The sequence below is a fragment of the Nelumbo nucifera genome, chromosome 8, assembly GCF_055504915.1.
Source record: "Nelumbo nucifera cultivar China Antique chromosome 8, China Antique-T2T, whole genome shotgun sequence".
Classification (NCBI taxonomy): Eukaryota; Viridiplantae; Streptophyta; class Magnoliopsida; order Proteales; family Nelumbonaceae; genus Nelumbo; species Nelumbo nucifera.
In genome coordinates this window covers 13907679-13924205 of record NC_142656.1, presented here as the reverse complement: position 1 = coordinate 13924205, position 16527 = coordinate 13907679, and the positions used below count along the sequence as shown (strand labels likewise).

At 38.5% G+C, this 16527-nt stretch overlaps 1 protein-coding gene and 1 long non-coding RNA gene across 2 annotated transcripts; one reads left to right on the top strand and one right to left on the bottom strand.

The window, feature by feature from the left end:
* Nucleotides 1-3713: 3713 nt before the first annotated feature.
* Nucleotides 3714-4833, bottom strand: LOC148789643 (uncharacterized). Its single transcript, XR_016079083.1, has 2 exons — nt 4378-4833; nt 3714-4042 (listed from the first exon to the last, which is right to left on the bottom strand). It is a non-coding gene; the product is annotated as an uncharacterized LOC148789643 (long non-coding RNA).
* Nucleotides 4834-8277: 3444 nt separating this feature from the next.
* On the top strand, nt 8278-9878 carry LOC104592387 (Dynein light chain type 1 family protein). The gene is made up of 2 exons (XM_010251733.3): nt 8278-8984; nt 9534-9878. The coding sequence occupies exons 1-2, from the start codon at nt 8583-8585 to the stop codon at nt 9687-9689; spliced, it is 558 nt and encodes a 185-aa protein (XP_010250035.1). The 5' UTR covers nt 8278-8582; the 3' UTR covers nt 9690-9878.
* Nucleotides 9879-16527: the final 6649 nt, after the last annotated feature.

Genomic DNA, 16527 nt, shown 5'->3' with positions numbered 1-16527 from the left:
AAAATAAAGTTTTGAATTTATCCTCCACTATTCCTCAAATTTCATCCCCTATTTCACCATCCACCTCTACTCTCTCTCCATTCCCATACCTCCCCCTCCACCTCTGGTCTCTCTCTCTCCTTCGTTTTCTGTTCTCAAACCTCCCCTCTGCCTCTAAAATAATTGTGGGGATCCTTGTGGATAGAGCTGCAATGAATAATCCCCATATGTCGGATTGTTTGGGGACTTTAAAGATCAACCTCACGCTACTTTCTAGCATTGATTTGGTGGGATCATTAGCAATCATGAAACAGGGGCGATAGCCATTGACGAATGGCTCCCTCCCTCTCTTTTTCTCTTCCTCCGCTCCATTCTCTCTCTCCCTTTCGTCCCCTTTGTTCTCTCTTTCTCTCTCTCTTCCCATTCCCTCTCACCCATATTTCATCACTGTCGCTGCTAGAAAGCGGAAGAAGAGAGAAAGAGAGGGAGGGAGCCATTCGCCATTGGCTGTCGTCGCCTGCGACGGCTGTGCCGAGAGGGAGAGAGAATGAAGGGCTCGTTGCAAGCATAGCCGCTGTTCTCTCTCTCTCTCTCTCTCTTGGCACAACCGTCGCAGGTGACGACAACCACTGGTGAATGGCTCCCTCCCTCTCTTTCTCTCTTCCTCCGCTTTGTTCTCTCTCTCTCTCTCTCCCCCCATTCCCTCTCGCCCCTATTTCATCATTGCCGCTGCTGCAGCAGTGGTGGATCCCTCCACACACTTGGATAAAGATGGCCAAGTTTTCTTCTCTTTCTCCTTCTTCCTCTACTTCTCCTTCCTCCATCTTCATCTTTGTTCATTGTCTTCTTGACGGTGAACAGAGAACTACCACCGGCATCATCGTCTTCGAAAAATGTCTATTGCACAGAGAGAGAGAGAGAGGCCAATTTTGGGTTGGCGAGAAGGAAAGAGGGTCAACTCTAGCACTGGAAACTGTGTGGCCACCGTTGCCTGTGATGATGATACCAAAATCACCACCACCGCTGCAACTTCCAACAACAACAAGAAATAATAAGGGTATTTTAGGAATTTTAAAATAATTACCACTCACGTGATATCATATGTGAACAGAATGTGATGAAAAATTAACGGCAATGGAGGTTTTAGACAATTGTCAAAAAAGTTAAGGATACCGCAAGACAATATCTAAACAGTAAGGGTATAGTTTGTTAATTTCGTAAACGGTAAAAATAATTTAAGAGATTTACCCTTATCAAAATCATTTTTTTCAAGAGTTGGTTATTTTGAGGTTTTTATTAAAAAATTATCTCAACAGTCTTCGGGTGGTGCTGTCAATGGGCTGCAGGGTCTGACGGATATTGAAAATTAATATTCGAATTCGAATCCGATTAAATATTCGAATATTCGATTCAATTCGAATTCGACTAATTAATTATTTTAGGTAATTAATAAATATAAAATAAATATTTTATTTATATAATTTAATTATTATATAAAACATATAAAAATTTTATATATTATATATAAGAATTAAATAATCAGTCGAATTCGGATATTTATCGAATCAAATTAAGCCATATCCAAATTCAAATCCAATTAGCTATTCAGTATGAATAGGATATCCGAATTTGACCGATTAAATATTCGAATTATCCGAATTTGATTCGATTATAGTGAATCTCGAATTCAAAATCAAATTTTCGAATACCATTGACACTCCTAATCCCGAATGTAACCAACCGGCCCCATAATGAACTGTAAGACACTCAAACAAAATATTTTAATATTTTCTCTTGACAACTCCATCGTACCCAAATCCATCTTTCTCTCTCTGTCTCTTTGTTAATATGACAAAGTAAGAACAAAATCAATATATAGGACTAAGTCGCCGGTTCTTTTGATAACATAGAATGTAAAAGTTTACAACTTTGTGTACATGTATATGGCTTCAAAATACACACACATGTATATAAAAAAACAATTCAGTAAGAGCATTAATTAAATCACCATTCCACTACTCTCAGCGTTGGAAAGACTTCAATTTTAAAAAGCTAATCAAGACATGAAATCATCACTTGAGGCCTTTATTTTTTTCTGACTACACACATGCATGTCTATATTTTACAATATTATACACCATCAAGGTGCCATATGAGCATTTCAAGGAGAATTAGGTCTCAATGCTTGTACTTTGATTTAAATTATTGGAAATGGGAAAGTTTATATAGACATAAGGACCACTTAAAACACCTTTAAGTCCGGAAGTGGTAATACCTCTTTGAAGGAGAGCCACTTGCACACAACCCGATGCAAAGGATGGTACAAACATATTTATTTGAATATGCCCAACCAAAAATTATATTAATTTGGAAAGTTGGCATTTATGCATCAAAATGAATGGCATTTCAACTTTTATGTTTCTGCCTTGAATTTTTTTAAGTTCAAAAAAACCTGAATACAAAATTTCATAGTGGTTTTTGGTGAAAGCGTAGAGCCCAACAATGGTATAGAGTCCATCCGTATTTAGTTTATTGATGCGACCCGAATACGATATTTATGTAGTTTGTGGATATATTTCTAGTTTATGATTCTTTTGGCTTGAGAGAAGTCTGAGTTTGAGAGTTTGGGTGTAATGGGGTTTAGGGTTAATTTCTGTGAAAGAGGTTGTGCATAACTGCATATATATTTTCCATTGCTAATTTCTATAGTGGATTTGGATTTCTGCTCCTCCACCCGTGGATTTGAGTTATCAGTTGAACGGCTAGGGCTAATTGGGCTAAAGAGTGAACAAGCCCAAATGGCATTCTTATTAACTTGTAAAACTGAGATGAAATAAAAAAAGAAATATTGTAATTGCCACAGAGAAAGAGCACTCCTTATTATCTTGCTGAGATTGTCCTCCGCTTCACCTTTGAGAATTATCTTGCTGAGATTAAGACACTCCTTATTACAAACTGGAGACCTTCAAAGGAACGTCTTGATGAATCCTTCGTTTTTCATGATAGACTTGCTTCCATTTCTCAAATTCAACAAATTAACAATATTTTCTCGAAGTTATACATTGGAGCATACAAAATATATTCATTAATAAATACCCTTTAAAAACCTTTGAATTAATCTTTTCATCATTTTCTGCAAAACATATCAATCCCATTGACAGACAAAAGATTCAAATAGTCCTCCTGAATTAAGTGAGTCCCAGTCTGGATCAGATCATGGTTAATTGGGTGTGATGGGTTATATGACTGTTAAAGAATGATAGGTTTATGTCTCATGGAAATTATCTTTATTAAGCCATTTTGTTCATGATATATATAAAATATGAAAGCCATTTTCAGTTCATTTTATTAATTATATATATATATATATATAATATTTTGATTATTTCCATTTTAATTTATTAATTTGTATAATATTCAAATCCAATTTCCAATTTGATTCATTTGTGGCCCTAAATACCTCACACAACTGGGTACTTGTGTTAATTATTTGATATTCTGGGAAGGTCTAGTATCAAGATTTTCAGGCTCGTTTTGGTTGCAGTGCAAATTTCATTTGCATTAGTTAACATAAATTAAAATGCAAATAGGCTGAATGTAAATTCGGGTCAACTTTTGCTTCAGCTTATTTGTTTGAGAGAAGTATGATGATATCATCCCCACGTTATTTGTAAGAGAATGGAGGTAGGGAGGGTTATTTATTTAGGGATTGAGGTAGGAAGCTAGATGAAGTTGTCCCACTTTATATGAGTGGGATGTGGTGCGAATTTTGCATTAATTTTTCAGATGCAAATTTTACACTGTCAACAAATACACGCACAAAAAAAAAAAATACAATACAAAGTTTGTATCAGATAAAAGCCAAATCATAATTACAAACAGATGCAAAACTGAACCAGGTGCAAAGTTTGTATCTGATTCAAAAGAGCCTCAAGGTTTTCTAATTTCCTTTTCTAACCCAATTTCAATTCGTTTCTTCTACTGAACCAATCCTACCTCACGAAGTAGCCAAGCAACAATGAGAGAAGCTTTCCCACCCAAACTTGAAAAGAAGATCAACCGTCTGATTACATGATAAACACCAATTATTAAGTAGAGGTTATTGTCCCCAGATGCAGTTTGCAATCGAAAATTTTTCTAGAAATAATCTTCTATTCTTCTTCAAGGAGAAAGAAATAGATCATGCGTTATGTTTAATTCATGAAACCCTACCTGAGATCAGTATTTCATCGAACTTAAGACAAAACTTCAAGCACAAAAATAAAAACCCAGATGGCCAAATTAAGTCGAATATTACAGAAACTTAAAACACAGTAAGAGCAGTGTACCTTGATCGCCATGGGATTGCAGTACTTCTCTTGAACAGACAAATTAAAAAGAATATATATGAACACTTACCCACAGCAGTTGATCATGGGAGATGACAAATCCATCATCAAGACCGTTCTCACCTCAGAAGCCGATCAGAGGTTCCCCAAAGAGAGAAAAGAGAAGAATTAGGAGCTCCCTTCAGTCCAAAACAAGGGATCAAAGTAAGGATACACTGTTTTGGGCTGGAAGGAGCTTCCATTTCTGCAATTTTCTCGTTTCCATAAGCTTACATGAAAGAAGAACTAGAGACTGTAGAGGGTAACAGAAGCACAAAAAGACATGAATCCAAAGAAAGGAGCATGGCTGGTGCTGGAGCAAGAGAGCTGTTTCTTCACTCTTTTAACTCTCTTACATTCTTTCTTTGCATTTCATGTGGATCGAGCTAGTAGCCATTTATAGAATGTGGGCTCAACATCGATGGAGCATTGCTCTTCATGACTTGGCTCAAGCTCTAAATCTCTATAAGGCCTAGGCTAAAGCAAATCAAGCCTGTGTTTGGCACAGATTTGGTACCACTTACATTAATAAATCCTGGTTGTTAGCAGAAATTATGGAATCACCTATAGGCCACGTGGCGTGTTCCAACACGTCTTGTAATGGTCGGACGACACTTGGCATTCGCCGCATGTTTCACGAAATGCTGACTTGATGGTGAAGAAAGTGAAGGTTATAATAATAAAAATAATAATCAAAGGGGCAATCTTAAAGATTAAACCCAATATCTTAATCATCAAAATATTACCAAAACCACTAATCATTCAATATGAGCTAGGTGATTGTTGGCTTGATAACATCCCTCCATGCTCAATTCTAGATCATGACCAGAAAGAAAAAGAAAATATTTAATGCCATTTCCATTTCTATCAAAGTATAGGAAGATTAGATTTTGATAATATAAGCTGTACTTACCAATAGAGTTTATGTTTCTCTTCTTTAGTAGTGGTCCCTAAAGTCAGTCATCAACAACTCCCCAAAATTTTCTTTTAGCCTACAAGGCCTGTGTTGTCTCTTTCCTCCATACTAGGAAGCCCTAACCCTCTTTGACAAAAGAGTCTATTTCCTTAGTTTCCTATATTAGATGTATGCTCTATGGAGGTATGAAAATGGGTTTGCTTTTTCATCATGCTTCCTTTATATGTCCACAGTGATAGTGATTCACCCCTCTTCCTCTCCTTTATGGCTTCCATGAATCTGATTCCTTGTTCTCTCTGGGCTTTGGATTTGATCTCTAGTGCAGTAAATAGTGAAAGAATCGAGCAATATATCTATCTACTAAGTATCATGCAATTATAGGGTAGAAATGGGTCGGAATAGACAATGATGTTGAGGCCATTGGAGAACTAGTCCAGCCCATTCAGATGGGTTTGCGGGTTTGACAAGGAATCATCAATTGTGTTAAATAATGATAAATAAAATATTTATGAATCAGCCTAGATATGTAGGACAGTGATGCCATAACTACAGAATATGATGAAGGATTAATAATCCATCCAGCCACCGCATTTGTTGTCGATGAGATGATGGGGTTCTGACGATGAAGCCACAGACAGAGAGGCCGGGCCAACACCCATCAGCTTGGACTCTTATTATATTTTTAAAGATTTAATATGCAGTCCAAGCCCAATAGATTGGGCCTTAGATCGTGTTCAGGTGGCCTGGCCCATTGGGAAGTTTTTTTAAAATTTAACAACTGATGTATAAAGAGTTAAAGAGAATTTGGGAAGGCCTTTGTTATTCTTGTGTCTCTCCCCTTCAGAGCAATTGTCCTCTTGTTGTTTGTTTCCTTCACAAAAATGAGGAAAATCTGGGTAACAAGAAAGCTTTAAAAACTCTATGACAAATAAAGTTATTCATCCTTTGCCAAAATCATCAATTCCGGTTGTAGCAAGGCTTTCGTTAGGCCCCACTTTTATTCTTTGGTTTTGAGAGAGAGAGAGACCTATATTTGGGTATTCTTGGGGGTTGTGACAGATAGGTACCATAAACTTTCAAATGCAACATTTGAATACCATGAATTCCCAGAAAATACACCATAGTTTATTTTGAAATCCTTATATTTCTTCTTAGATTGAATACCATGAATTCCCAGAAAATACACCTTAGTTTATTTTGAAATCCTTATATTTCTTCTTAGATCCATTCTTAGGCCAGAATTGCAGATTTGCAGCAAACGCGGATTAATTAGCAAAGAAGAAAAGGGTTTCATTTTCAAGTTTGATTTTTCTTACTTTCGAAATTGTATTGCCCTTTCTCATCTTATGAAACCATAGTTCAAAGATCTTCATTCTCAAGTTCTTATTTTTGAATCCTTATATTTTTTCAGATTTCATTATCAGGTTTTATTGTTCTAAGATCATTCTCGGATAAAACAAAGGTGTCATTTAACCAGGGTTGTTTTGGTCGTTTTCATTTTTTGTTTCAACAATTCAATATATAAGTAAAAAGTAAAAAGTAAAAAGTAAAAATATAAATTGACATGAAAAAATCAAATTTTACTTTTACAACCTGCATCATTTAAATAATTTTACCACACACCGTAACCTAGATTAACAGCACTGGACTAAGGCATCCATTTATGAGAGTTCTGAGTGTTAAGTGTCGCATTTGAAAGTTTGGAATACCTATCTGTCACTACCCACCAAGTATACCCTATTTTCTTAGATCCGACTCTACCCTACATATAATGCATACCTAAACCTAGGAGACTATCTATGCTCAGGGCAGAGGACCAATATTTGAGCAGTGGGATCCACATGACAAGCCATGTGATTCATATCTAGAGGACCAGGGCCTATTATCAGATGCGTCTCCCTCACCTACCTATAAATCTTGTTAATATATGACAGATGGCAAGTTATGGGCCCCAACCAAAACTTTTACCCAGTAAACCAGATAGTGAAGTATACAGATTAAAGGCAATCTTGTAATACAAAATTTCCTTTCTTAAAGTTATGTGAAATCTTTAAACCTTGTATAGATTTTCCTATCTTTCCTTTCCTTTCCCTGGGTCAGGGTAGACCTGGTCCGATTGTAAGTACTTGATGTGATTTGTGTATAATTTAGTGCTCAAAATGCTGTCCAAACCCTGATAATGAATGATCAATTTACTAGTCTCCTTAACATATAACCAAGATATCTATCAGAACCCTTCTACATGGTTGAGACCTATGTGTTTGTGTAATTGTGTGTGAGAGATGTCTACGTCAAGCAATGCAACTCCCATCCATATTGAATTGATGGGAATGGAGATGAAAGATGATGTACCCTTGATTCTCGGCACTGTGAGGTCACCATAGTGTCACGGTGTACTTGGTATATAAATTCCTCAAAATCCAGTTCAATATTGTTCTTATTCTATGTGTTGTGAGCTCTCAATCTCAACCATCTTGCACACATCTGATTAGTTTTTTAAATTTTCGCCAGCTACTCGCAAAGCTTGTTCAAATGAGCGCCTCATTCATGCAGTCCACCCGATTTTAGATGGAATGTCTGTTTGTTGAAACTTTCTTGTCATTCTCCATTTGTCCCTGTTAGAGACAAAAAGCATAATAAAGCAATAAATTATGTCTCTATATCATGACACTGACATATCAGTTTCTCTTCTCAGATGGGGATATCTCAACCATTTCCAGAACCTACTCTGGTCTGGTTCTTCCAACAGATCACCCAAGGAACGGGCCCTTGGAGGCTTGGGTTAACTTGGGGACTGCATCTCCATGAGAGACGTATTGGGCTGGTTAACCAGCACTTGATCGTATGACCCACAGTTTTTTTCTCAGTTGACATTATCTAGGTTGGGGCTAAATGAGGCTAGCCTGCTTGTTGAGTTCATTTTTCACCCTTTCAGGACAATCAAGGGATGGACAGAGACAAAAACTCTAGTGGGGCATCCAGAAAAAACAGACAGTGGAGGGGAAGCTTCCACGTATGCTTGTCAGTTTAGAAGCTCATTCAGTGAGACAAAAATGCTGTGGATCAATCAGTCTCCCCCACAGACCTATTATCTCAAGTAGGGTTGCAGGGAACAACAACTACCAGATCTCTCTCAAGCACAACCCCACCACTTTATTAATCCTTGATCAGAGGCAAAAACACATGGTTGCTTCTTTAAATTATTCAACCACCCAAATCGACCAGCATTACATTATTGAGTCTCCCTTGTGCTCATGATTCCAAGAAAGAGAATATATATTATGTAAATAGAGCCAAACCCATGAAAGGGTCACCTAGAGATGGACACCCATGAGAGGCAGAGAAGAGGATCCTTGGGTTCCCATGACTCTGGTGCTGGAATTCAGAGCCGGAGGCCTGAACCTGAAGTAGCTATCAAGCCAAGCAAAGCTCTTTCTCGGCTGAGCTGGGGTTTAAGAAGGTCCTTGACCCATTGTGACATCAAATACACTGGACCTGGGCGAGGACAAACAGAGGCAGAGGCAGGGGATCTGGTGGAGGCAAGGAAGTCAGTGTCCCATGTGGAAACAAACATATCATCAGTGGCTGCTTTCTTGCAGGTGAAGGTTCTGGCTGTTGACATGCCGGCACCCATGCAGGTACATGCCTTCCGGTGTGCTCGGCGAACCTTCGACAGCTTAGATAAGTTCAGTGCTAAACACATGGCTTACAACATGAAGAAGGTAGCCAATCCACTTCATAAATTTCTTCTCTTCATGTCTCCATAATCAGAATTTCATGATGGATGTTTGTTTGCCTATGATCAAGAAACAAAGTATGGCAACATTGGAATTCCTAAAAAACAAGCTACCAATAGCCTAGACAAGCAACCTTCTGTAAAATTGAACTTCTTCCCTTTTCCTTTGGATTGTTCTTGCATAATTCAATTTTTTTCTTGCTTAAGTATGACAAGAATTGTCTAGCAGCCATGGCTAGACCTTATACCTATATTATTATATATCCAACAATTAGGAGTGAAACTCTGAAACCTGTGGCCTCCCCCCTTGCATTTTGTTGTGTATATAGGGAATGGATCCAATCCTATCTAAGAGACCTCATTGACCTAAATTGGATTCTTTTACATTATCATATACCCATCACACCTCTAGATCAGCTCCATAGATTCCATTGTATGTCAGCATCAATTAGGTTCTAGTTATCATCAATCAAATGTTCAATCTTTCTTCTCTTATATCAAAGAGGGTAGTTGATGAATACATCTTTCATTGCAGGAGTTTGACAGGGTATATGGACCTGCATGGCATTGCATTGTTGGCTCAAGCTTTGGATCATTTGTTACACACACAACGGGTTGTTTCCTTCACTTCTCAATGGAAAAATTGTTTATCTTGCTGTATAGGACTAAGGTTCAGAGGGCAACAGTTTGATTAGGAAGATTTTCTTTTCTTGGGTTTGTAGTTTTGTACATGACATAGCATAATAAAGGGGCCCCATGTGTTGATTGGAAGATTCCTTGTAAAATTGGCGTTTTGAGGGTTTCAAACTAATCAGTGTTGCAAATTATTTAAAACTAAGTTAGGGTTCATGGAACTTACACTCTAGGGCCCCATTCTTTCTTCAAGTTTTCTGGTTCAATCAATCAGTGACTAATAAGTAAACGTTGTTTGTCCCCCCCGCCCCCAAGTTTCTTTTAGATCTTGCTCCAAAGGATAACCAGTTAGTTTCTTCCTTGGTTGGTGAGTTTCAAGAAGTGCTTTTATGATAGCTCACTAATTTGCTATCACAAAAAAAAAAAAAAAAACATTTCAACACCCTCCCAACCAATATGATCGGCACGGCACAGTGTCGAATCATGTTGGGAGAAGGAACATCATTTGTTGGGAGGTGATCCCAACTCCGATGCATGACATATTACCATGGATGTGGGGTAAAAGAATAATTTTAACCAATATTCTTTTAGTTAAAAAAATTAAAAAAGAAAAAAGACAAGCGAGGTGACCAAGTGTGATAACATGTCATGCATAGAAAGCTCGCAAACAGCCCAGACTGTTTTGTCTAAATAGCCGAGCCTTTGTCTGCTTATATGTGCATTTCCTCATATCAACCAATGAGGAGAAATGCTTGACTGTTTGGAACAAACATTATTTTGAAACTTCCTGATTCCATTTAATTCTTTATTTATCTTTTTAATTAAAAGAATATTGATTGCAATTGCCCTCTTACCCCACAGTTATATATTGCTATCGTGTCATGTGCAGAAAGCTTCAAAACAGCCTATGCTCTTTTTCCCTAACAGCCTAACTTATCCCCATCAATGAGATGATCCCACACCAAAAGAGTAACCCATGTTAAATCAAGAATATAACTTTATAGTAGGCAAAATAATAGCACCCAATTTGTTTCTTGTTCAAGACTATGTCTTGTTCTTAATTTGATATGGAGCACCCTTTGATGTGTTATTATATGGATCATATTAAAACGTATTGGAATAAATCTTTGTTGACAAGAGATTGGGATTTGGCCCAAACATTTTATTATGTCATTTGGGCTTTTTTCAGTTGAGCTTAAATTGTCCGAGTGGTGGCTCGGTTGGTATGTAAATTGGATAGTCCCAGAATAAATGTGGTTTTGAGCTCTACTATCGTCTCTCACCACCATTTAGAGAGAATTTAAATCAGCCCTCTCAAGAGATTGCCCTCCAAAACGTCCCACAGAACATCCTGATGATAATATTAAAACTGATGATGTCATCATCGGGAGATATTTCCAATACACGGCAGAGATGTGCTGTGGGATGTTGTGGGGGGTTGATTTGATCTCATTTGGAGAGGAGTTATATTAAATAGTTGCTGAAAAGAGTGCTGTACTATGTCAAGGAAAAAAAATGATTTAGAGCTCCTTTTGGAGCACAAGGTGTGAGCTTCAATACAAAAGAAAAAAAATTGTCTTCCCACATAACTCACTTTACACGTATCCCACTGCACATCTCAGCTTGCATTGGGAAGATCTCTTATACTTGTCATGAGAGGAACGTGGTTGGAATGTGTAGTAAGGAGCACTCCATGGGGAGCCAATTAAATCACCCTTTGGTTGATCCTTCAATACAATACCCCTCTCTAGATCTGTAAAACGGGTCGTGCCTCCCTCCTCTAAGATATTTTGGGGGATCGGCCCCGGCATGGCCTATGGCCTAAGCCTGTGTGATCTCGTGTCGTGTCATGGATCTAGGTCGGATGGGCTACAGGCTGTGTCATGGGCTTGGGCCTTGGCCGAGTTGGGCCAAAAAGGCCTAAACTGTTTATTTTTGTTTGTTTTTTTTTTTGACATTTTGATTTTTTTTATTTTTTTGCGAAGTAAAACTAAAATACATTGAAAAAAATAAAAAAAATCTAACAAAGAAATAAAAAAATTGGAAATTTATTTTATTTAAAATGTAAAAAAGTTACAATTGAAAATAAAAAAAAAATACATTGTTGAAAAAATAACAAATAATTTAAATAAAATTGAAAAAATTACTCCATCTCCTTGACTCCAAGTCTTCAATCATATGCTTCATCAGGTGTAATAGTGTCATGCCCTTATTTGTCCTGTAATTTATCTTCAACATCCAACAAATCTTTAAAGTAGATGTCTTTTTCTTGTTTCTCATGGAAGAGAAAATGTCTGCCCAAGTGGCCAGTACCACCCTTGCTACTGAAGCTAAAGTTAATCCTACATTTTTGACAAATGACTTTTTCATTTCCCCTCAACCTCCTCTATTTTAAATACTTTTCAAATCGGGCTAGTGAACTTACTGTTGAGAAATTGGTTTCAGGGGAAGAAGTCAGCCAAAGCCTCCTAAATTGCTATGTGTATGACACTATGACAGTATGAGATGAGAGACTGAGAGAGTATGAGATAATAAGAATAAAGAATTCATAATTACTGAGTTGGTATGATGAGAATGGTAGACGATAGAGGCTATTTATAGGAATTGAAAATAATTCAATTACCCAAAATACCCTAAAAATAGTCATTTTTAATTGTTGGGAGGGGTATTTTAGTCATTATAAAGTCATTTATCACTTTACCCAAATGCCCCCAAAGTCCCAAACTAGATGTTATATTAAGGATATAGCTGTTGGAGGGACATTATTGTCTTTTTCTCCCCCTCCCCAAAGCCAAAAAACATAAATAGTTATTGATTGAGGGATATTTTTGGAAAAAAATCCCTTAAAAAGTTGAAACTATCCGTTTGGAGGGTCCCCCAAGGGCCCTAACGGCTAGTTCCTCGGGCAGACCGCATTTAACCTGTTGTGGGCCATGTCATACCAGGTCGTGCCCTATGCTCTGCTGGCACATGGGCCACAAGCAGCACAACACGCATAGTCATGTCATATCGTGTCATGCTGGCCCTTGGACCTAAAACCCCTAGGCCAACACGGTCCATGTGCTATCGTGTCGGGCCATGGGCAACACAACTCGATTTACAACTCTACCCCTCTCTAGTCAACATATTGGTTCATATTTAGGCTATATTTGGATGCGATGTAAATCAAGAACCGATGTTATGTTGATGATAGATGTAAAACCTCATCACATTTAAAGTTTTACATCAATAATCGATGTAAATACTACATCGGTTTTATCGATGTAAAACTTAATCAACTTTTTACATCGATTTCAAAATACAACAGTTATATATATTTAAGGTTCAGTGCAAACGTCATCAGTGTATTTTTACACTAATGATGTTTTACACCTCTTCCAAACGCAGTCTTACGAATTCAAGTTTCCTCCTCCCAAAATGACCTTCACATCGCATTACAGTTGCACACGGGAAACGTTTCCCATACTTCATATTTTCATTTATGGGGAGATGCTCCAAATGCATGGCTGCAATTTCTGTGAGGTGGGTGTGAGGACCGTTTTGTGAGAGGAAAACTCAATTTCATATTTAAGGTTACGTGGAGAGCATAAGTAGGGCTATTTATAAGAAGACCCAATCCGACCAAACCGATCAACTCGGACCGATCCAACCCGATTTGGCCGGGTTTTCTTCAATATCGGCCGATTTTGGGTTGTAAAAAAATTATAAACCGATGGTTCGAGTCGGTTTCAGTTTTCATGTGTGAAAATCAAAACCGACTCGAACCAAACCGACTTAGTAGTTAGTTGGTAGTTAGTAGTTACAACCTACTTAGTTCCTACTTAACTAAGTTGTCTCTATCCTAGTTACAACCTAACTTAATTTCTAGTCTTCTAGTTAGGAATGACATTAATGGCAAGTATTGCAAGACAACTAGACAAGGAATTTTTTTGGAAAAATTTAAAGAAAAGAATCAAAGGATCCTAGTTTCTATGGTCTTTTACACCAAATAGGCAACCAATTACAATTATAATTAGGTGTCCTTTTTTACTTAGATTAGAAGGTTTCTTGAAATATACAAATTTCAGTCTTTTTTCTCTAATACAGTTTGACTTTCTATTTTCTTGATAATTTCTATTCTAACTTGGTTCGCCCCCCTTAGCCCCTCAACTCAAGCACAATCTCTAATACAATTTGACTCTCAAGCATGGTTGAACTTAGAGCCAAAACCGACCCAAACCGACCCAACCCAACTCAAACCGACTAGGTCGATTTTGCTTAACACAGGGTCGATTTCGATTTCAATTTTAGGTAACCCAATCAGGTCGAATCAATTGAAAAAATCTTAGTAAACCGACCAACCCGACCCGTAAACAGCCCTAAGCATAAAAAAATGCAATTGAAAGCAATTTTGGAGTAACAAAACATAAACGATGGCCTTAGTAATGTCAGACCAGATTTGCTCCCCACAAAGCATTCTCCATATAATATGGAGCATATGCACATCTCAAAGTTGATGTGCGGTGGGGCACATGGGGGCGAGTCCGGATTTGCTCCCGACTGCCTGGCGCCTCGCAAGTTCCTCACAAAACGTGAGGACGCCATGCGTCCCCAAAATCATGTGAATTGCATACACGAGTGGAGAGCCTTAATTGCCGTTAGTCACCATTCCATTGGCCCCCTGCCCCCCGATCCAAGTCTTACTTCCTGTTCTTTCCTGCTAAGCCCCTGGTAAATCCTAGCATCTTCCACCGGTTGTAGTGTTTTCTCCAGCGGACGGTGATTTCACTGACGACAATATGAAGTCTCCCTGCGATCAGAGACGAAACGAGACTGAGAACTCTGTTGATTTCTCTTTTCCTGCCTAAACTCTCATCCCTGTTCCATTTCACGAAGGACCCGAACTAATAGATAGCAAAGTTACGATTCCTCGTCGTCGTTGTCTCTTGTCTCCACTGTGTCACAAGCCTACGATTCCAACTTGCTCGGTTCTCTGTCTATTCCATCGTCCGTTCGGTCGAGTTTATGTACTGATAGATAGCAAAGCTAACAACAACGGATTTTCTTTTTAAATAAAAAATAAAAAATCTCTTCTCTTCTCAAGCTCATCATTTCCTTCCTCCCTGCATCGAACCAATCATTTACAATCCCAAAGTCCCAACTTGACCAAGCTTTCTACTACTACTACTACTACTACTTCTCGATTGCTTCGCCAAATTCAACGTTTGCTCGGAACACCAGCCCTAATTTTCCTTCTGAAACTCTTCCTACTTGTCTTGTAATTCTATGGCTCAGCTCTTCAAATCCAGGTCTTGTGGACCTGGACGGATATCGGTGTTGGAGTTGTCCCCTCCGACACCGTCATTATATCTGACTGAGAATGAAGACGAAGAAGGAGAGGAAGATGATGATGGTGACGATTACTTTTCCAATCCAATATCCACTCCGTTGATGATTCCTGCAGGGAGAGAGGGAGGTGCCAGAGATGAGCGTCATCATTTCCCAATTCTGGAAATTTTGCTAGCGGCGTTAAAGAAGTCGTTGGTGACATGTAGCATGGAGAGGGAGGATATTTGTGCCATGGATATTAGCTGGCCTACCTATGCCAGGCATGTCTCCCACCTTACTTTCGATCGCTACAATGGCATTCTCGGTTTGCTCGTTGAGTTCGAGAATGATGTCCCTTCTAGGGTCCCCAGTGCCAGGTTTCACTATCGTACTCTGTCTGAGCCTCTATTTGTTTGCTTCTTATGCTCAAACTCTGCATCTTCTCTTTACAAAAATCCTAAAGTTATAAGTGCGGTGATAAACATTCCATGCTTTTGATTTATTGTTTTGTCATATTCCAGTAGTTTTTGCCAAAATATTTCCCAACTCTGTAATTTCTCCTTTCTTCCGGGTAGAGTTGTCAGTCTCATTTCGTCAGTGATCGTAGAGAGGCTTCGTATTGTCGCCGGTGAAATCGCTGTCCGCCGGAGAAAGCACTACTCAATCGGTAGAGGACGCTAGAATTTAGCGGGAAAGAACAGGAAATTTGAAATAAAACTTGCAGAGGAGGAATACTCGGTGGTGGGAGACAGCGATTTCGGATGGGGAGCCCATGTAAATTCTAGTAATATTGTTGGGTTTAGACTGGTTCAATATGTTAATCATTATGTTGGTCACCTAAGGAGGTGTTTGGTTGGTTTTTTTTTCAAAAAATGCTGAAAATATTATCATGCCTAAGAGGAAAATGAGAATGCATGGTCTGAAAAACACGAAGGTATTTTCTCATTTTTCTACGGTTGCTTAGCTGATGTGGTGATGAAAAACGCTTAGGTTGCAACAATGGAACCAAATAAAAACATTAAACGGATCACCATTGCATCATCGTTTTCTCAAAAAAAAAAAAAAGGGGGAATTTACCGCTCAGGGAGGGGACGCACATAAAAATTAACCCTCAAAACCACTGTACTCATTTAAAAAATACGGTCTTTTATTTTTTGGAATTTCAAATCTCCATTCACTCCACTGGCCCACAGCCACGTCAACCCAATGCTGAAACATTGTTATGAAATACCGAAAATTCCCCTTTCACCTATCATTTTCGCCATTGTTAGAAAATACCCAAAACACCCCTCAACTACCCCAAGCGGTAAGAGGTAAAATCCCCCTATCTATAATTTTTCTCTCTCCTCCCTATTCCCTTTCGTTCTAGGCCCTAGCCCCCCTGACCGAACGGGCATCCTTCTTCCCTTGCACCGACGTCCTACTGGCGTTCCACCTCTCACGGTGCCGACTGATTTTAGCTCGAGCGAATACATTGAAGTAATTTCTTTGCTTCGTCTGGAAACATCACACTGCGCTTCTGTCTAGAAAGCATGCGTTATCGCCAAAGAATCGACATTGGATTCCAGTCATTGACGTCATTCTCACAT

What these genes read in the sequence shown, in the direction of transcription:
- LOC104592387 (XM_010251733.3), top strand. Translation starts at nt 8,583, where the DNA reads ATGGACACCCATGAGAGGCAGAGAAGAGGATCCTTGGGTTCCCATGAC. An exon ending in TGGCTTACAACATGAAGAAG is followed by an intron (nt 8,985 to 9,533) that starts GTAGCCAATCCA and finishes CTTTCATTGCAG; the next exon opens with GAGTTTGACAGGGTATATGG.